Consider the following 22,067-nt stretch of genomic DNA (forward strand, 5'->3'; position numbering starts at 1 on the left):
ATGGGAACTGAAAATCTAAAGCTTCGCAATGGGAGAACGTCTCTAATGTTTTCTTTTTCCTCACCTCATGCTTGGTGGGGTCATCCTTGTCTCTGCTGAAAAATAGTCTTCATCACAAAACCCCCACACGTAAGTCTGCCCAGCCTGCCATATCTGGCAGCCACTGCTGAGGAAATGCTCTGGAATAAACCTCAGAGAGAGAATAAATCACCTCTCATGCCATGCTCCCTCCAGGTGAGGACTGAGGTCATTGCAAAAGGCATAACAAATAGTCAACATAATGTACCAAACTAATAGATTCTATAAGGAAAACTAAATGGAAAATTTTTCTTGAGTGCTAGGCACCTCTGGCTGAAGAGACAGTGGAGCCTGTGTTATTATAGATGTAGTTGAATCAATAATGTTTTTTCATTCATTTCTTTTTCATTTCACAAAAAAGCCTCTTTTAACCAAAGAGGTAAGGAGATATTATCAAGGGCAATTTTTCATGCTCACCGTGGATTATACTCTGAGATACCTCACTTTTCTAAATAGCCTCATTTCTGTTTTTTCCTTTCTTTCAGAGATGTATTCAATTCTCTTCCAGCAGCATGAATTCATCTGGAAAGCTATGACAATCAATTAAGTAAATGAGAAAATAGAATGCTTGTAATTATGATAATCGAGCTATATGAAACCCATCCTCTTAGGTCTACTACCCACACATCTTTAAGCAATATATTAATTAAGCTTTGGATAATTGTTACAATTAGAATCAAGCCCTTATCAGTTTTAAAAATCACTTTGAGAAAAATGAAATATTTTAAAAAATACATGTAGCTGTTGGTTTTTAACGCAATTCATTATTACGATTCCATTGTCATTTCCCTGGCTGCATGGAGACAGTCCCAGGATGCTTTACTGATGTGACTTTTCATTGACAAGTGGAGGAATTTCATATGTTGCACCTTTTTCAGATGTTTTTCTCTTTCTCTAAGTCAGAGGTTGGCAAACTTTTCCTGTAAAGAGCCAGATAATAAATATTTTAAGCTTTGCAGACCAAGAGGCAAAATCGAAGATACAGGAAAGTACTTATATAACAAGCAACAATTTTTTTCAGTTTGTGTATTGATGGTTTGAAAACATAATAAAATAATGATTGAGTATGTTTTTAATATTTTTTGCAATACCCATCTATTAATGAGAAAAGTGGAAATCTTCCTGTTGAGATATTTTGCTTAGTTGGGGTTCAATGTTAGTTTCTCCTATTGATGAGTCATTGCAAATGATCACCGTGAATCCATTCTTAGCCAGCTGTGGTTCTCTACTTGCCAATCTCTACTCCTGATTGATGTTCTCAACTTTAGGGTGCAAGAGAATCACCTAAAGGGCTTATTAAAACATAATGCTGAGACACACCCCCACTTTTCTGGAGGAGCCCAAGAATCGGCATCTCTAACAAATTCTCATTTGTCACCGATGCTCCCAGTCTGAGACCATACTTTCAGAGCACTGCTCTTGATGCTGGTCCTTGTTAAAAGGTCACATTGATTCCACATATATTTGTTAATATATGGTATTTGTTTTTCTGACTTCACTCTGTGTGACAGATTCTAGGTCTATCTACATCACTACACATGATCCAATTTCATTCCTTTTTATGGCTGAGTAATATTTCACTGTATATATGTACCGCTATTTGCAGGGCAGGAATAGAGACACAAATGTAGAGAATGGACATGGGGACACAGAGTGGGAAGGGGGGGGTGAATTGAGAGAGTAGCACTGACATATATATATGTGTGTATATATATTACCATGTGTGAAATAGCTAGCTAGTGAGAAGCTGCCGTGAAGCACAGGAAGCTCAGCTTGGTGGTCTGTGATGACCTGCAGAGGTGGGAGGGAGGCTCAAGAGGAAAGGGACGTATGTACACATACAACTGATTTACTTTGTCGTATAGCAGAAAATAACACAGCACTGGGAAGCAATTATACTCCAATTATAAAATTCTTTAAAAGTCACATTGAATACAAGTCTTATTTCATGTTTTTATGTTCTACTCACATTTCAACTCACCTGGTAGACTTTACCTTTTGAACTTTGGGGTGCAGGTTAGTAGATCCAAAGTTCAATGTCAATTAAAAAGTGAAGACCTATTTGGCTAGATCACATTGATAATAAAAAGGAAACTTTACCTCTTAAAGAGCTATTCGTCTCTGGCTTGCAATGTCAGGCATCAGCAATCAGCATCTACTTGTTAGCTGTAAAGAATGCCTGACTAGTATTTTTCCAGTCTCATCAAACTTTTTTAAAAGAGTATGCAATATTCCAAAGGATACATGTGTGTGAAATGTAAGGATGACACTTTAGCCTCGGATTTGATATGTCCTGATTCACTGCACATTATCAACATAATGCTCTTTGGATTCAAATTTGTTGGCATGTTCAACCATTACAATTTAACACAGAGACTTAGGTGATGCTCCCAAGGGGCAAGGAGGATAGTAGTTTCCTAAATCCTGGAGTAGTCCATAGTCTACTAAAGCAAGCCATCTCTGAGTTGACTATGAAGTTGCTATGGGCTCTTGTGCACAAGCTCCAAGTGATTTGAACTGTCACTGATTTTGAGGTTGTGAGGAAGGTTAACAAGACAACAGGACATCAGCTAATTCCAGTAATCACATCTCGCCAAAGAGATTCTTTCAGAAAAGAAGCCAAGTGGAAAGTATGTTCTGCTTCTGTTTATTTGTCCCAATGGTTTAAAAAAATCAGCTTTATGGAACCATAATCTTCCTCATGACAGATGGGCTTATACATTAGCATCGTGCTTTCAATCAACAGTTTACATTTCATAAGGAAGGTGAAGAAACTGAATGTAAAGACATTTTCAGCATCTACTTTTCAGTTTTATAACACGGATACAAAAAATAGTATTCTGAGTAGCAGCTTGATTGGCAACCCATGTAACCCTAAGTTGTACTACAAAACTGGAGAGTGCACTTTTACAGACAATTACATTTGGTGAAACAGTATGTACAATTTTGACAAATAAATACATAAATACAATCATTCATATATAACGACATACCTAAATGTCAATTATCATCAACAGGCGTTTCTAGTAAATTACTTCTTTCATTCACAAGTTACTTTGTTGCTTATAAAAACTATCTTCACCTTTACAGAAGAAATGACATAATCAATTCCCCCCTAAACCCACAAATTAGGAAAGGTAGAAAATGAATCCCAGATGTTTTATGGAAATATTTCAGTCTTTTAATAGAAGAGATTTGATTGAAAAAACTCCTTCCTTAGCTTCTCTGTAAAGAGTTTCTTTTCCCCATGTCATGTCACACAAAGGGGTTTTGTTCTTCTGAATTTGCTTCAAATTGAAAATGATCTTCATTTTTTGATTTTGGTTTTTAAAAATACAATAATATATATTAAAACTGACATTTGCTCCAATATGAGAAGACACAAAGCCACGCAAACTAGCCACCAAAGACAGATTTTTTTCCCCAAAAATAAAATTTTAAATGAAAATTTAAGAGTATAGACATGAAGTATTGATATCTTTTGTTATCTGGTGTATAATGAACAAAACAAGTGGGGGGACAGTCAGAAGGTTTTCCTAAAATTGTCTGAATTGATTTCTGGTAAAATGCTGTCTGAAACACTATTTTATGTCAAAGAAATAATAATAAGTTTAAAAATGGCTTAACAAATCACTGATTTGTTAACTAATCCTGATTTGGCCAGTGTCATAAAATTAGCAAAAGTAGAAAATTAGAGCTTTTTCCTGATCACTTGATTTAAACATTTTTGGAACATTCAAAAAACAAAGGGCAAACATGCTTTAGGCTATTGAAACTGGACAAATGACTTTGCCTCACCAAGTTCCATGCAGAAGGAAATGTACATAGCAAGCAGATTCCAGCAATACATACAGCTGGGAAGAAGAAAAAAATGCCTTTAAAAATATATACATATGCTTTTTGATGAATATTTACATGTTTGTCACATGGGTACTACTTAGCATAAAAAAGTTAGGAAATAGTTCTTTAAGACATGATTCTCGATTTTTGCTCCTTTTCAAGACTAGGGCTCTATTCATAATGTACTCACACACACTTATAAAGTGATCCACAGATGTATACATATGATGTTTATAATGTGCAGTTCCTTAACACTGAAGATGGCTCAACTGAACATAAGGTAAATGCAAGACGTTGGTATAAGACTGGGCCTTGATTCAACTACATGATGGACAGGCCAACTAACTTCAAAGTTGTGAGACTTTTCCTGTGATTGGAACTCACAGCAGTCGAGAGTTGGGGGTTTGAGGGTGGCTTGCCTTGTGCTGATCCATCTTTCTCCAGGCTACTTAACATTTTCTAATCAAACTCAGTGGTCCTGCTGACTTGAGATGAAGATGTATTAAGGGACAGGAAGGTCTGTCTCCTATTAGGTTCTCTTGGGCTGGAGATGAGAGATTCAGTGTTTTCAAGGAATAAGCCATGATTTCCATTTGTACATTTCATCTGCTTATATGCTAGCAACTCCCAGAGGGGCTTGCAAAGGGCAGGTTAAAAAAAAAAAATGTATACTCTTTCAGTTGTGGAGATTTCTTTGAATGGAAGCAAACAGAAGCTTTCTAATGAATGCTGAAAATGTGCAATGTGTGGGCTTGCTGAGTGTCTATTCTTCTGCCAGAGGTGGACTACCTCTGCCAGGCTTCAAAGATCTTGTTGAGAATTCAGACCAAATGTTTCCTGAGATCTAAGTGGATGTGATACATTTTGCAAAGCGTGTGCTTCACTGACTGTAATGTACCCCCAGCCAGAGACTCCTCCCTAAAGAAAGGCAGCTGCCTTTCCTGTCAGCACCCTGGGATATCAAGGCAATGCACTGAAGTAATAACTTATTCATTGAAACCAGAAGAAATGACAGAGAAATCGAAGTCTTCCCAAATACCTAACATATTCAAGGAAAAGTCAGTCTTAGAAGAATCAGGTGCACTAATAGTTATATTTGATCTGTATTTTGGCAGATATTATATTACGATGATGTTACTACTAGTGATGACCATCATGGCAATTATGTAGTTATTTTAACATTTAGCATAATACATGATACACTGCTTTAAGTAGCACCTTTAAAACTAAGGATCCCAAAATATTTAGCAAATGCAATTTGCTCTCACAGCACCTGTGAGGTAGGTGTTTTTTTCCAGCTGTTTTATAAATGAGCATATCGAAGCACAGCAAAGTGAGGCTGCAGGCTTACATGATCCACATGATGGCAGCCACAGAAGCTGAACTCAAGCTTCCCCACCCTTCCGTCCCATAATCCTCAATCACAGAGCTTCCAGAATACCCCTGAACAGCATTACTGTTAGAGACACTTGAATGCATCGAATGTTAAAGAGACTGCATCTCTCAACAGTAGACCTAAATCCTTCAGTAACATTGCTCCCTCCTCAAATATTTCTTCATGAGCTTTGCAAATATACGGAAGGGGCATTTGACACCAGTGCTAAGCTCATGTTAATTATAATGTACATGTAAATTTGTATTTTTTCCTCTGCGTCATTTACCATCCTTCTGGCTTCCCACCGACTTATTTCTACACATGTGCCTGTCTGAGCCAGAAACGGAAAAAGGTATTTAGTGACATTGTATGGAGGGAAGCAGGTGAAATTACATTTGGCAAAGTCTCCTTGGAGGCACCAGGTAATGTTTGTTCTGAAAGAGCAAAAAAAAAAAAAAAAAAAAGAAAATCTCCTGTTTATTTTTTAAGTAGCATTTTATATACATTCCACCTGCTGACCAGGTTTAATCCTTGGATGAGCAAGAAGAGTTGTCTTCCAAACAGAGAGAATAGTTGATTCTCAAGTATAAATTTCCATTTACTTAACTGCAGCCTCCCTACCAGTACTAAGTTCATTTCTTGGTGGAACTGGAAATACTGTACACATTCCATGGCAATATATGTAAAAATTCAATGTAACATCACACGCAGTATGAATCATCACATCCAGTGTGTCTCCCTGACTGCACTGTTTTTGATAAAGTGTTATTTACCTATTTACTTTTGCAGAGAGAATATGAAGACATTACCATGAGTTCCAGTTTCCCAGAACCAGATTTTTTTTTTAATCTCAGATGCACAGTATGTAAATCCTAGCCTTTGTTAGGAAGTTGCTTTTTGAGATAAATGCAGTACCTTAAGACCTGAGAATGAAATCTGGCCTTGTAAACCCATGTATTATTTCTATGAGCAGAGCTTAACATGTGGAAATTGGCGATTCAAAAAAGGAACTAGGATTGGGAAGAAAAATACTTTTTATAAAACCCCTACACCAGTTCGTTTCCCTTGGTGACACCTGTAAAATACCTACACCCTAAGCCTCATCTCTTAAAAAAGAAAAGAAACACATATTTACACTGGTAAAAATCCTAACATCTGAGATGTTTCTTGCTTGACATGTCATTCCAGATTCTGTGCATTTCCTCTGGAGAGATCTGATGCACGGTGATCACTCGGCGGTACCTACACAAACTGTAGGCCATTTTCCAGTGATTGAAGCCACTGTTCTGGAAAGGATGGATGCCCAGCTTTCGAAGACACAGTCCCACATACACATCCTCCAGGTGAAGCAGCCTGGTGTGGAGTGAGGTCTTGTAAATGAGCTCAGCCACATCAGCTGAAAAGATATAGCCGGTCCCCGAGCAGAAGGGCGGGTAGTTGCTGTCAGGGTACAAATCCCTGGGCATATACCACTTACTGCGGACATCTCGGATGGGCCCTCCATTGATGACATAGCCAGTAAAATACCTTCTTCGTGGCTTGGTGGAGGGTTTTAATAGTTTGTAAATAAGGTTGTCCATGTTGACAAAAATGTCACTGTCTGTTTTCATGACATACTTGGCTTTCGAACAAAAAGTGGCCACCCATCTCATCCCCATCAAGGTTTTGAGGGTAAGGTTATGGTAGGAATCAATGAAGTCCTCCACGATGATGTCGTGAAAGATCTGGCTCTCTTGCTCCACCATCTGGTTGAGAACAGGATCCGCGTTCTTGCCCAGGAGGAACAGGGTGGCTATCTTGATCCCTTTGAAGTTGTTCTCGTCCCCCCAGGTCTCTCGGATCGCCTGGCGGGCATCGAACTCTTTATGGGTGGTGCTGATGAGGATGACGAGGAAAGGAATGTTTTTCTCACATTTGTTGGGCTCATTTATCAGAAATTCAAAAGAATGGGGGTTTATAGGTCGAGTTCTTATGTTGCCAAAGGTGAAGTTTTTCCTTGCAACTGTCAGATGACTGAATGGCTTGGAGCCAGTATAGGAGGAAGTTGGACGAGTTACACTCAAGTACCAGAGAGCGCTGGCCCAGCACACCACGGTCAAGACGTATAAACAGGAGACCTTCGAAGCCATTGTCTCGAGAGCACGTCTATTCCCAATATTGAAGAGTATGCCTTCTTGGCATTAGTTTCTTTTCGTTTGGCAAAGGTTGCATATTACTAGGAAATTTTAAAGTTTGACAGATCAGCGTGAGTGCAGGACTGTCCATGGGTCTCCGTGGCTGTCTGGCATCTCTGTATTCAGTCTACTTTCCTCCAAACCTGAAGCAAGGGTCCATGCCTCATCAATCTTCCTCTTAACTCTGCAAAATCAATAAAGTACAGTTGTCATTCAGATTTATTTAGTCATTTCACATCCTCAGATAAACATAATGAGACTGTAAGAATGACCCATGTTGATCAAAATAAACATAGGCATGCATTTCTATCAGTACTGAAAGCTTCCTGACACAAGCGTTCTACCTTTCTTTCCTTGATGGAACGTGTTTATGGATATTCATACCTCTGTGGTATTAGCAAATATACTATAGATTATAAACTAAAGAAGAACGTGAAGGAAACTGAATATTCATAATTTTCATAAAAGATTCCCTCTTCACAAAGAAGCCTTCTTTGCAGTTAAATACTTTTTTGATGATAGTCTTCTTCCAACCAGCAAAGTCTCACACACAGTCTCATATTTTCTTAAGTCTAAGTTATTGTTTGTTTGACTCTGATGAAGTAATCAATCTGATGAGGTTAATCTCAACATCTCCTTGCTTTCTCTAGCCCCATTCTTGAAAATGCATCAATTGCCACAGGAAAATCTCTGCTGGTATTATCTCCTTTGCCTTTTAGAAGTCATTCCCAACTTTTCCTCACTTTCCCCTTACTTTGGGTCTCACAATTATTACTTCCTCATTATCAGTTTTCCATGACACTTCATGAGGAGAATATCGTTACTCCTCATGCATGGAGACCGTGGCCCTGGTGTCTTCCAGTCAGCAACATTCACTTTGGAGCTGATCTAAATGGTACCGCTTTTTGTGGTTTTCAACAATTCACCCTTATGTCTCCTTGGTGAAATTATACTGTCTCCTTTGTAATTCTTTTTACTTAGTTACACTTGCCTATAAACACAGTGGGAGTATCATAAGAGAGAACATGGAGCCTGGGGGCCACAAATTCAGTGGAGATGTGGCAGAACTCTTTAACTGGTGTTCAAATTAAAATGTTGCCCTTCAGAAGCCTAATCCCTTCTAGACCTTCAGCTGCTATCAAGTCAGTTATAAATGTGTGCCAGGTTACAACATCCATTCATGTAAATAATCATCTCTTCCTTCTTGGTTAGAGCAAAATGTGTCTTGGAAGACACAGCAAATAATGGAAATTAGTTTCACCAAAGTCTGCTTCAAAGAAAACTATGCTCTTAGATGTATATAGACTGTATTGAAAGAATTTAACTGGGATTATAGATTGAAAATCATTTTTCCAAGCACAATAGTGATAATGAAATGAAAAGACCTGATGAGCAACAGTGGAGGTAATACACACCTTCTTGTCTAAGCCAAGTGCTGCTGTGAGTATATGATACATATGAAGCCAGCAATAACTCAGTGTAGTTATGGTTCTAACTAAATGACTATCAGAATGGCTTCAAGCAGCATGACTCCAGGCACAGTCAAGCCTCCATCCAACCCATATGAAGCATGCTGTGAACACAGGCTCCAGTACCCCTGGCCTTCTGGAGGGAATTTCTGCCCTAAGTTGCACTGAAGGTGATAAAAAAGGGTGAGAAGTACAACAAGCTTTGAAACTTTAAGCAGTGAGTCAAAGGAAGTGAGAGAAATCAGCAATAGAGAATTTAGTAAAGCACCTCTAACCTTGGGATATACAGACATTGCCTCCATTTGAATGCCACAGGGATGTGAGTGAGTCTCAAGATGGGACCAGAAACCAAACTTTCTCCACCATTGTCCTAGCCTAGGATCTGATTCTTAAGAGCCTACCTTTATCAACATATATGATGATATAAGCCCTTGTCACCTTTCATACTTTTCTACTAAACTGTGAGCCACCTATCATTGAGCTGTTAAGGCACTACCCAAAAGCACCAGCTGGAAGAGGCTTCTATCCGGTCCTCTTCTGGAGTCATTAATCAAGCTATCAATGGAGGGGTGGGTTAAGAATGGGGTGTGTGACAGGCTGGAGAAACAGAAATAGAACCCAAACGCTGCCTCCAGGAACTCATAATCCAGGAGGAAAGACTTCAAGTCAATGATTAGAACAGTGGGATAAACATTTTCATCATAAGGCTAATGGAGTACATAAGACAGCTGGGCTGAGGGACAGGGCCTGGGAGACCTAGGGATGGCCCCGCAGACTGTGCAGAGTTCTACTCCAAAGGGCACCCTTCTCCTTATACTGCAAAATGAATCCCGCTCCTCCACCCCCTCCCGGAGTTTAACAAAGAGGTTGCCTTGGGAACAATGGCATGGAAAGCTCAGAAAAGCTACCCAGGCTGAATCTTCAAGGACATCTAGGAATTATCTGGATGGGGGTTGGGCATTTTAGGCAGAGGGAACAGCATACACCAAAAAACAAGCGAGCCTGTCATGTGCCAGGACTGTGAAGCAAGAGGACACGGAGATGGAGGTGGTCTTACGGAGACAGGCAGGGGGCAGATGGTGAGCGGCACTCAGAGACTGTTCTGAGCTGAGTAGCTGGTTACCCACCTTTGCAGTCTAAAGGGTGTAAGGGAGGGTTTTTACCTTCCTCAAATCCTGTGCACCGATTTTCAAGAGCAATCCATTCCTTCATATAAAGGATATCTATCTCCCATAGTTCTATGCCCCAGAAGAAAAAGTGAAAATTCATTTTATCTGGTAACTTTCTGGTAAGATTTTCTAAGCAGAAGAGACTCCATAAATATAGGGACCTGAGCAATTTAAAAAGAGCTAACAGAGGGAGAAACAGAAGAGGAATAGGTGAGAGCATGAAGCGAGTACATGTATTTACAAACATTTTCATAGAAGAATCAGCATTCTTCCCTATTCAGCTAACAAACATGACACTTCTTACCACTGCTATTGTAGGTCTCATTTAAAAATGTATATAGTGCATCAGGGGCCTCTCTGGTGGCTTCTCAAGATGGTAAAGAATCTGCCTGCAATGTGGGAGACCTGGGTTTGATTCCTGGGTCAGGATGATCCCCTGGAGAAGGGAAGAGCTACCCACTCCAGTATTCTTGCCTGGAGAATTCCATAGACGGAGGAGCCAGGGCGTTGCAAAGAGGCAGACTCGACTCAGCGACTAACAATTTCACTTGCTTTGGTCTTCCCTGGTAGCTCAGCCTGCAGTGTAGGAGACCCCAGTTTGATTCCCCTGTCAGATAGATCCCCTGGAGAAGAGTTAGGCTACCCACTTCAGTATTCGTGGGCTTCCCTGCTGGCTCAGATGGTAAAGAATCCACCTGCCATGTGGGAGACCCTGGTTCAATCCCTGGGTTGGAAAGATCCCTTGGAGGAGGGCATGACAACCCACTCCAGTATTCTTGCCTGGAGAATCCAATGGTCAGAGGAACCTGGTGGGCTAGAGTCCAGAGGGTTGCAAAGAGCTGGACATGACTGAGCGACTAAGCACAGCTCACTGCAGCAGGTACTGTGCTATGTGCTGTATCTGATGCCATGGATTCCATAGAGCTTCGTTCCTCACAGGGTTCCAAGAGAGGCATTTTCTCCATTTTACAAATAAGAGATTGGCAACTCAGAGATACTAAGTAGCTTGTTCAAGACCACACATCAGGTGAGTGACCAGGTAACTAGTCTCCCCGAGCTTCCTAAGGCCTGTTAGGACAACAGGCAAAATCCTTGGCACGGGAAAGCCCAGGGTGGAAGGGAGCATCTCAGGCTGCTGTCCTCCCAGAGACACAGGTTTATTTTCTTAGATGTGTGTCCATTGCTTGATTTTTTTTAGTTCATTTTGGTTTGCTACACACCACACCACATCAGTTCTGTGGGGATCCCTGATCAGCCAAAAAAATGCTGATTTGCAAAGAGCAGATTAAAGGTGAAGATGCTGGGGGTAGGGGTACCAGCTGTAGATGTTGAAGAGGTTTAGAAATACTGCAGTTTCTTTTCTCTGAAGTCCTGCAAAATACACTCACACTGAAAGAATCACTCTTTCTATAGACTGTTTTTTTCCAGACAAGAACAGATGTAGGCACAGTGCTACATCTCGGCCCCCCATAAAAGAGAGGCTTTGAAATGGGAAAATTAACCAGCCAGAATCTAAGGAGTAACCAAGGATACTACGGACCCACAGCAAAGGGTGCTCAAAAATGTCCTTTTTGCTCACAACCAAACATTTCCCAGGTGGTCGAGCAAGCACAGAGATATGCCTCTGGACCAGAAATAGTATATAAGTAAAGAGAGGAGAAAGTAGCCTGATGCATTGAACTCTAAAGGGTAATTTCCTGTATGTTGGATGAAGTTGTTGGTAACGGGCCAGATGCTCTTGTTTTACTCCTTGAGTAACTTGCCCTGTGGTTTTGTGTGTCTCAGTGGCCTTAGGTATAAAATAAGGGCAAAAATAGCATCTGCTTTACTTCCAAATCCATTATAGGTATTGAATTTCTGGGGAGAGAATGCTACGTAAGCAGATGATATTAGGATACAAACAACACGTTCCAATGGGGCAAGGGGATTCTGTCAGTCCATGGGTTCAGGATTTATGATCCAGGCACATGTTTTGATTGAGTCTTCTAAATACATAGGATTGCTGTCAGTTTCTTCCTTTAGTGACTACACTGTATGGATTTTCCTGCTAGAGAACTCTATTTTCTTCCTGGAAAACTCAAGGCTGAAAGTCCACTGAAAAGTTAAGAAAATTCATCAGCTTAACAGTTCTAGGGAGGGAGTGAGTGGCACACAGCAGAATCCTCCAGAGAGTTCCTTCAGTTTTACAAAATTGAAACAAAACAAAACAAATCCCTGTTTAACAGACACCTTAATGTATCAGTAAAATAGAAAGTGGCACATATAATATTTATTACTCCTTTTAAGCATCCCTCCCTCGTGGCTCAGATGGTAAAGAATCTGCCTGCAATGCAGGAGACCTGGATTCAATCCCTGGGTTGGGAAGATCCCTTGGAGAAGGGAACAGCCATCCACTCCAGTATTCTTGCCTGGAAAATCCCATGGATAGAGGAGCCTGGCGGGCTACAGTCCGCGGGGTCACAAAGAGTCAGACATGACTGAGCAACTAACACACCCTACAAGGACTGACTACACATTAACGTGTCATCCATTAAATGCAAATCCCGCCATGTAGAAACATTTAACTAGAATATTTAAAAGATTCCCACCCACCCCCACCCCAGGGCCTTTCTGTATCACAGGTTACCTTCATTCATAGAATTTCTGTAACCATCCACCTTCACATTTTAGGAAGTTAATGGGGCAGAGTTTTCCATTTGAGAGGTACATGTTTCTCCTAGAAATTGCATCTTGGATAGTCTGTTATTTTGAATAACTTATTTGTTTAAGTCCATGAATTTGTGAAAAGGTCTGTTGTATAGCCAGAGGTCAGGCCTAATATACAAGTGGGTAGTGTCCCTTGGGTGACCTATGCATAGTTTGGGTGACAAGTTCATGTTCTCCATCATAGTTCAAGCAGGCACAGGTCAACTCGGACTTCCTAAAGCTCAGTTACCACTGGGTTGGCTTCACAATTATTTTAGCTGCCCTACACCCACGGGTAAGGGGGCCCCAGCAAATGGCCTACTTCCATGTTCTCTGTCTTAAGGAATATAACAGCTCCTTCACTGGCTCAGCAGAGATGCACTGAACACCTGCTGATGCCAGGCACTGTTTTCTAAGACGGTAAGATGGATGGAGAGCTTACTTTCTAGGAGAGGAAGGCAGATATTAAACACATGATAAATGAAGGAAAAAATACGTTCAGATAGACATACATGCTGTGATACAAATAAAGTGAAGCGACGGGGGATGGAGTCTGAGCCGAGCGGGAAGGGCTCGGGGCTACTTTAGTTAAATTGGTCAGTCTCTAAGAGGGGGACATTGGAGTTGAGAGTAGAAGGTCTCAAGTATTTCTGATTTAGCTCTTGAGTCTTTTACTAAGTTTTTGTTTCTTTGCTTGGCTCTTTGGGATAAATGCTTTCTTAGGAGCATCTTTTTGGTTTTTGACCTCTGCCCTTCTCTTGGTTTTGGGGTTTTCTTGACTTCATGTTTCTCAGCTATGGCCTTTCCACACACTCTTGCAAATGTCCTACATGCCTAGAGATGTAGCTTAGCTACTGTATTCATTGGCCAGGGATTCTGTGACTAAGAAACACAGAGTGGGAACTTAAATGAGGTAAGTTTATTGCTTCACAGTCCTAAAGGCTGGAAGTCTGAACAGATGTTGGCTGGGGTCACTTCTTCCAAGGGCTCTGAGGGAAAATCTGTCCCATGCCTTTCTCCTAGCTTTGGGCACACTGTTGGCCATCTTCGGTAAACCAGGGTTGTAAATGCATCACCCAGATCTTTGCCTTCATCTTCCCTTGGCATTCTGCTTGTTTGTATCTCTGTCCAAATTTCTCCTTTTTTATAAAGACTGTCTGTGCTCATACTCAGTCGTGCCCTGCTCTTTGCAACCCTTTGGACTGTAGCCCACCGGGCTCCTCTGTCCATGAGATTTTTCCAGGCAAGGGCACTGGAGTGGGTTGGCATTTCCTCCTGCAGGGGATCTTTCTGACCCAGGGATTGAACCTGTGTCTCCTGCATTGCAGGCGGATTCTTTACCCGCTGAGCCATCAGGGAAGCCCCTTTATAAGGACACTAGTCATATTAAATTAGGGCTCACCCTCATGACTTCATTTAAAAACCCTGTTTCCAAACAAGGTCACCTTCTGAGGCACTGGGGCTAGGACTTCAGTGCATCTGTTTGGAGAGACATAATTCCATTCATAACTACTTTCCTGAGTAGCAACAAAATGAAATATTTTGCTCCACAAGAATTCACTACTCCACACATTTTATTTTCTTGATTTAAGCACAGAAATTCTTGGGTTTTTGTAAATTAACTTTGAAAGGATGAACGATTTGTAACTGTTACAGCATTCAAAGGAGGATGAAACATGAATGTGTAATGGGACACAAACTTTGGTTTGCTTTTACATTAGAAACAAAAGCTAGTTCAGATTATATTTTAAGACCACGTGAAGAATATGACACAATTTGTTTTTTTTACTTAAGCAGCCTTTTGTTCCTGCCACTTCTCTTTCCCTGGAACCTTCCTTAAAAACTAATTAGTTGAGAAAGCTAAGTCAGGGCTGTGGCGAATTTTCCAAAAGCTTGGGGGCCAACAGTTCTTAAAATACTGATTTGGTTTCTAGAGAATAAGGACAATTTTCCAGTGTCACCTCAAATTACCACCATGTTTATTCTTCAGAACAAATTTTGAATATTTAGAGGCCATGGAGGAGTACAAAAATGGTCTTAATGTTAAAATCTGCATAGTAACTTTAAATTCATGGTGCAGAAAGATAAACCAGTTGAAAAGAAAAAAAGCCCATTTTTAACCAGTTAAAACAGAGGAATGAAAACAAGACAAATTCAGAGAGAGAGAAAGAGAAGGCTAAATACTAGTGCTTATAAAATGCTCTTGAAATGAATGCGAAGCTGGCTGTACAATGCATCATGGTAGTGAGTAGGTAAGAGATTCGTTCTGAAAAGTGTTTTGATCTCAGATAACTTTGCTCATAGCCAGTAAATCAGTGAAATCAAAGAATCTTCACTCTGTGGGGAAATTCAAGAATTCAGACCGCAACAGAACTAATTGATAAACGAGCCCCAAAAGCCAGAGAGTCGACTCAGCTGCATTAATTTAGCGAATGGTTATCTTGACGCCAGACTCCCTCCCTTCCTCTCGTTCTTATAATTATGCTCTAAATAAGCACAGGAGAGGAAGAAATAAAGCACTATTAACACCAGATAATGGTCCTTGAAGGCAGAATTTCATAAACCATTATGTTATACAGCTTGCTAACTTATTATCTCTCCAAATCACAGAGGGCTGGCTTTCTCTCCCAGCCTTTTCTCTCAAGTAAGCCTCCTTGGCCGTGGAAGGCAGCATAGCCACACAAGTTGAAATCCCTGAATGCTCGTAGTAACTGTAACTGTTCTGACTCTTCTGCCTCAGAAAGACAAAGAGCTAATTTGCTCCTTAAAAAAAAAAAAAATTAATTATGAAGCCTTTCAAGGAGACCCCATAATTGAACTTAGCCAACAGATCATTTGCAACGAGGATGTGGCAGAAAGCAAAAGGTGATATTCGTCATGACTTGGCAGTTGAAATCATTTCCCTCTCAAATCTGGAAGAAATTATTTGAACCTTTCTTTCTTCAGTTCAATATACCTTGAAATTTATTGCAAAGGGCCTTTATAAATCCCTGCATTGAGAAGAATGGGGCCAGCTTGAAAGAGGAGTGCTTGGGATGAGGGTGCCTTTGTGTAGGCTTAGGGCTCTTGCTATTCTGAAAGCTACACTCTATTTCACTGCAGAGAAAGTACACTTCAAATTAGAAAGGAAGATTATAGCTTTCTTCAAGTCAGTGTGTTGCCCTAGTTCTAGAATTCAGGAAAATTTTAAACATTGCTACAATCCTCTCAGGGAAAAATGAAAATGAGGATATCTCATTATTTTAAATAAATGCTTGGCTTCCTTTGCAGTGATGGATATTCTGTCTCGACTGCCTCATATGAGACACATTTTTAAAGATGGGCAGAGCAATCACTTATTTAATCACAGGAGCCTGGGAGGCCGGTAATGCGGTTGGGCCTCAGATAGGGCATCTCTACTGGGAGAGGAAACGCCAGGATGTTTTATTACAGATTTGGAAGAGCACACGAGGAAAGACATCCTGCTAATATAAACAGCAGCTGGGAGAATTTAAAAATGATGAGCTATGTGATACCAAAAAGAGTTTTCACTTGGCCCATTATTTTGGGGGGAAGCTGACAAAAATGGGTATTTTTAGACACTAGAAAGATGTTAGTGTATTGCCATCTAAAATTTACAAAGTCTAAGGAGTGATATTTCTTAGATAGCTCATGACAGAGAGACAATATTATTTTAGGTCATGTTTCAAAGAATTATATAAGTACCATAGCCACTGACAATATGTGGATGAGAATTTGCAATTTTTATTTTCCTTTTGCCCCTTTTCTAAATTGAATGCTCCTTTATACCATATCACTTAACTGGAAAACATAATAGCCCCAAATAATTTCATGTCGATGCCGTCAATGGAGATTATTCTTCAGGCAGTCAATCTTATGGCATTAGAGGTACTGGATTCAACTCCCAGGTTTTAGTCATTGGTTCTGAACTCAGTGCATCTCTCCGCCTTGTTTCCTCATCTGTTAAGTGAGAATGATAATATCTGGATATTCTTTTCAGGGTCAGTGTAAGGATAAAATTTCAAAAATTATTTGAAAGTAATTTGTAAGCTGAAGACTGCTACATGAATTAAAAGTATTATCACTGTTAACATAAACATGATAAAGACAAATCCTGAGAGGGCTGCCTAGAAAAGGTTTCCTGAGCAATGATAGGTCAATGCATCTTGAGTATGTGGTGCAAAACCAATTTTCTTACTTGGCTGTTGCTCCCAAAAGCTTGGTACTTCCAGAGGATTCTTATCATACAAAGCTTCAATGTCATTTTATAACACCTATATTAAAAAGGTCTTGCACTTTTGAAAAGAAAAGAGGGGGAGAGGAAGTTTGCAAGTTGGAGGGAATGTCATTATGTCATTACTCTTGGCACTAATATGAGATAGAATTAAATGTTCTCAAATAGGACTTGAGAATATGAAAAATCTACCAGATTTAACTAGCCCTTTGAGTAGCATTTACATAGCTATAATTAATATTCTATGTACACTAAGATAGGCTGAAATGACTATGCTGTGATTCTTTTACAGATGCTTAAGACAAAGTCAATACAAAATTCATGATTTTTTTTCTTTATTGGGTTGTCAAGGTTTTTAACAGAACCTAATGGAAAGACGGAGAAGGTTTATACAGTCAGTCAAAACAAGACCCGGAGCTGACTGTGCCTCAGATTATGAGCTCCTTATTGCAAAACTCAGTCTTAAAGAAAGTAGGGAAAAACCACTAGGCCATTCAGGTATGACCTAAATCAAATTCCTTATGATTATACAGTGGAGGTGAAGAACAGATTCAAGGGATTAGATCTGATAGAGAGTGCCTGAAGAACTATGGACAGAGGTTTGTAACACTGTACAGGAGGCGGTGACCAAAATCATCCCCAAGAAAAAGAAAAATAAGGCTAAGTGGCTGTCTGGGAAGGCTTTACAAATAGCTGAGAAAAGCAGAGAAGTAAAAGACAGGGGAGAAAGGGAAAGATATACTCAACTAAATGCAGGGATACAGAGAATAGCAAGGAGAGAAAACAAGACTTTCTTAAATGAACAATGCAAAGAAATAGAGAAAAATAACAGAATGGGAAAGACTAGACATCTCCTCAAGAAAACTGCAGATATCAAGGGAATAATTCAGGCAAGGATGTGTACAATAAAGGACAGAAATGGTAAGGATGTAACTGAAGCAGAAGAGATTAAGAAGAGGTGGCAAGAATACACAGAAGAACTATGTAAGAAAGGTCTTGATGACTCAGATAACCACGATGTTGTGGTTACTCATCTACAGCCAGACATCCTGGAGTGTGAAGTCAAATGGGCCTTAGGAAGCATTACAATGAACAAAGCTAGTGCAAGTGACAGAATTCCAGCTGAGCTATTTAAAATTCTTAAAGATGATACTGTGAAGGTGCTGCACTCAGTATGTCAGCAAATTTGGAAAACTCAGCAGTGGCCACAGAACTGGAAAAGGTTAGTTTTCATTCTAATTCCAAAGAAGGTCAATGCCAAAGAACGTTTCAACTACTGTACAACTGTGCTCATTTCACATGCTAGCAAGGTAATCTCAAAATCCTTCAAACTGGGCTTCAATAGTATGTGAGCTAAGAACTTCCAGATGTACAAGCTGGGTTTCGAAGAGGCAGAGAAAACGGAGATCAAATTGCCAATATCCATTGGATCATGGAGAAAGCAAGGTAGAAAAATATCGAGCTCTGCTTCATTGATTACACTGATCCTCTGTGTGGATCACAACTAACTGTGGACAGTTCTTAGAGATGAGTATACTAGACCATTTTGCCTGTCTCCTGAGAAACCTCTATTTAGGTCAAGAAACAACAGTTAGAACCAGACATGGAACAATGGACTGGTTCCAAATCAGGAAAGGAGTACATCAAGGCTATATACTGTCACCCTGTTTATTTAACTTCTGTGCAGAGTACATCATGTGGAATGCCAGGCTAGATGAGCCAGCCACAAACTGAAAATATCAACAACTTCAGATATGGGCTTCCCTGGTGGCTCAGATGGTAAAGAATCTGCCTGCAATGCAGGAGACCCAGGTTCGATCCCAGGGTCAGGTTGAGAAGATCCCCTGGAGAAGGGAATGGCAACCCACTCCAGTATTCTTGCCTGGAGAATTCCGTGGACAGAGGAGCCTGGCAAGCTACAGTCCATGGGGTCACAAAGAGTCAGACATGACTGAGCTACAAACACTTTCTTTCACTTGCAGATATGTAGATGCTATCACTCTAATAGCAGAAAGTGAAGAGGAACTAAAGAGCCTTTTGATGAAGGTGAAAAAGAAGAGTGACAAAGCTGGTTTAAAACAACACTGAAAAAACTAAGATCATGGCTTGCGGTCCCATTCAGTTCAGTTCAGTTCAGTCGCTCAGTCGTGTCTGACTCTTTGTGACCCCATGAACCGCAGCACACCAGGCCTCCCTGTCCATCACCAACTCCCAGAGTTTACTCAAACCCATGTCCATCGAGTCGGTGATGCCATCCAGACATCCCATCCTCTGTCGTCCCCTTCTCCTCCTGCCCCCAATCCCCAGCATCAGGGTCTTTTCCAATGAGTCAACTCTTCACATGAGGTGGCCAAAGTATTGGAATTTCAGCTTCAGCATCAGTCCTTCCAATGAACACCCAGCACTGATCTCCTTTAGGATGGACTGGTTGGATCTCCTTGCAGTCCAAGGGACTCTCAAGAGTCTTCTCCAACACCACAGTTCAAAAGCATCAATTCTTCGGCGCTCAGCTTTCTTTAGAGTCCAACTCTCACATCCATACATGACCACTAGAAAAACCATAGCCTTGACTAGACAGACCTTTGTTGACAAAGTAACGTCTCTGCTTTTTAATATGCTATCTAGGTTGGTCATAACTTTCCTTCCAAGGAGTAAGCGTCTTTTAATTTCATGGCTGCAATCACCATCTGCAGTGATTTTGGAGCCCCAAAAAATAAAGTCTGACACTGTTTCCTATCTATTTCCCATGAAGTGATAGGACCAGATGCCACGATCTTAGTTTTCTGAATGTTGACCTTTAAGCCAACTTTTTCACTCTCCTCTTTCACTTTCATCAAGAGGCTTTTTAGCTCCTCTTCACTTTCTGCCATATGGGTGGTGTCATCTGCATATCTGAGGTTATTGATATTTCTCCCAGCAATCTTGATTCCAGCTTGTGCTTCTTCCAGCCCAGCGTTTCTCATGATGTACTCTGCATATAAGTTAAATAAGCAGGGTGACAATATACAGCCTTGACGTACTCCTTTTCCTATTTGGAATCAGTCTGTTGTTCCACGTCCAGCGATCCTATTACTTCATGGCAAATACAAGGAGGAAAAGTGGAAGCAGTGACAGATTTTATTTTCTTGGGCTCCAAAATCACTGCAAATGATGACTGCAGCCATGAAATTAACAGATGCTCGCTCTTTGGAAGGAAAGCTATGACATACCTTGACAGCAGATTAAGCAGAGACATCACTTTGCCAACAAAGGTTCGTATGGTCAAAGCTATGATTTTTCCCGTAGTCATGTGAGAACTGGATCATAAAGAAGGCTGAGTGCTGAAGAATTAATTGATGCTTTTGAACCGTGGTATTGGAGAAGACTATTGAGAGTCCCTTGGACTTCAGGGAGATCAAACCAGTCAATCCTAAATAAATCAACCCTGAATATTCACTGGAAGGGCTGATGCTGAAGCTCCAATATTTTGACCATCTGATGTGAACAGCCAACTCATTGGAAAAGACTTCGATGCTAGGAGAGATTGAAGGTAAAAGCGGAAAGGGGTAGGAGACGATGAAGTGGTTAGATAGCATCACCAACTCAATGGACATTAATTTGAGCAAACTCCAGGAGATAGTGGAGGACAGAGGAGACTAGCGTGCTACAGTACATGAGGTTACAAAGAGTTGGATACAACTTAGCAAGTGAACAACAACATTGGAAATGTACTATTACACAGTAAGTCATCACTGTGGCACAACTAAGAGACAACCAGTTTTCACCATCAGAATCAGCTTCATGAATTGTTCCATCGTCACCCAAAGGAACCTCTGGGTGACAATGATGCTTTTTTTCGGATAGAGTAGCTTTTTAACTATGTGCTTCGGTTCCTGGGTTGGGAAGATTCCCTGGAGAAGGGAACAGCTACCCACTCCAGTTATTCTGGCCTGGAGAATTCCATGGACTGTGCAGTTCATGGGGTCGCGGAGTGTTGGACACGACTGAGTGACTTTCACTTTCACTTCTGTTTCTGAAATCCGGTTTTGTGTACAACATTCTTATTGCTTAATTCATTTTTGTCTGCATTGGGTCTTCGATGCTGTGAGCTTGCTTTCTCTAGTCCTGGCAAGTGGGAGTTATCCTCTAGCTGCTTCTCATCACAGCGGTTTCTCTTGTGGAGCGTGGGCTCTAGAGCGTGTGGGCTGAGGTTGTGGTGCGCAGGCCTCGTTGCTCTGCAGCATGTGGGATCTCCCTGGGGCAGGATCAAATCTGTGTCCTCTGCGTTGGCAGGCAGACTCCCAACTACTGCACTACCAGGGAAGCCCTGTAATATTGTTAATTTAGTACCGACTGGCCAATCCGATGGAAATGCTGATGTTTCTTTCATTCTCATCCTCAGTCAACTGCACTGGTCCTTCACAGTCCTTGCCTCTGCCAATCCTCAGCCTTGCTTCCCACAATTTGTTCACCAAACCCTTGTTCAACTTCATCTTCACCAGATACTCTTTTATGCCTGGAATTTCCATTTCTACACACTTTCTTCTGTTTACAAGTTCCTTTTCGCTGAAGATTCTTATTTCCCAATGGTTAGACACCCAGCCTGCAGATTTTCATTCTACTACCGTGTTGGACTCTTCACCACAATCAGCCTTACCTACATAGCTCTGGAATCTGTTTGACTCCTCTAGTTTGGTTTCCATAGGCAGGGTTTAGAATATTAATCTCTCCCACGGGCTTTTGGTTCAGTTCTCACTCGAGTATCATTTCTCTTTTCTCTCTCCCTACTGCATAAATCTCCCACTGTTGCCTGTCATCTTTCTTCCGACTCCTGTGCCTTTAAATATTGTGGGGTTAGGTCTTATTATCAAAGAGACTGAGACAGTTTGTCTCTTGGACAAAGCACAGGATTGACAGTCGACATGAAAAGATTCTAACTGTAGCTCTGCCATGAAATCTCTTTGGAAACCTACCCCCAACCCCTGGACAACTCTCTCTTAGTTTAAAAACTGCATTATCCTGGGACTTCCATGGTGGTCCAGTAGCTAAGACTTTGAGCTCCCA

The 22,067-nt window shown here is 40.8% G+C and overlaps 1 protein-coding gene across 8 annotated transcripts in view; it reads right to left on the bottom strand.

Annotated features, from left to right (window-relative positions):
- Nucleotides 1–2,709: 2,709 nt before the first annotated feature.
- The window catches only part of B3GALT1 (beta-1,3-galactosyltransferase 1), a 599,692-nt gene continuing 580,334 nt past the window's right edge, over nt 2,710–22,067 (bottom strand). For all 8 annotated transcript variants that reach the window (XM_043894699.1, XM_043894696.1, XM_043894697.1 and 5 more), the window contains one exon: nt 2,710–7,651. In XM_043894699.1, coding sequence (XP_043750634.1) covers nt 6,442–7,422 — 981 coding nt within the window. In that variant the 5' untranslated portion in view covers nt 7,423–7,651 and the 3' untranslated portion in view covers nt 2,710–6,441. The remainder of the gene's footprint in view (nt 7,652–22,067) is intronic.

Source organism: Cervus elaphus, chromosome 33 (genome assembly GCF_910594005.1).
Source record: "Cervus elaphus chromosome 33, mCerEla1.1, whole genome shotgun sequence".
Lineage (NCBI taxonomy): Eukaryota > Metazoa > Chordata > Mammalia > Artiodactyla > Cervidae > Cervus > Cervus elaphus.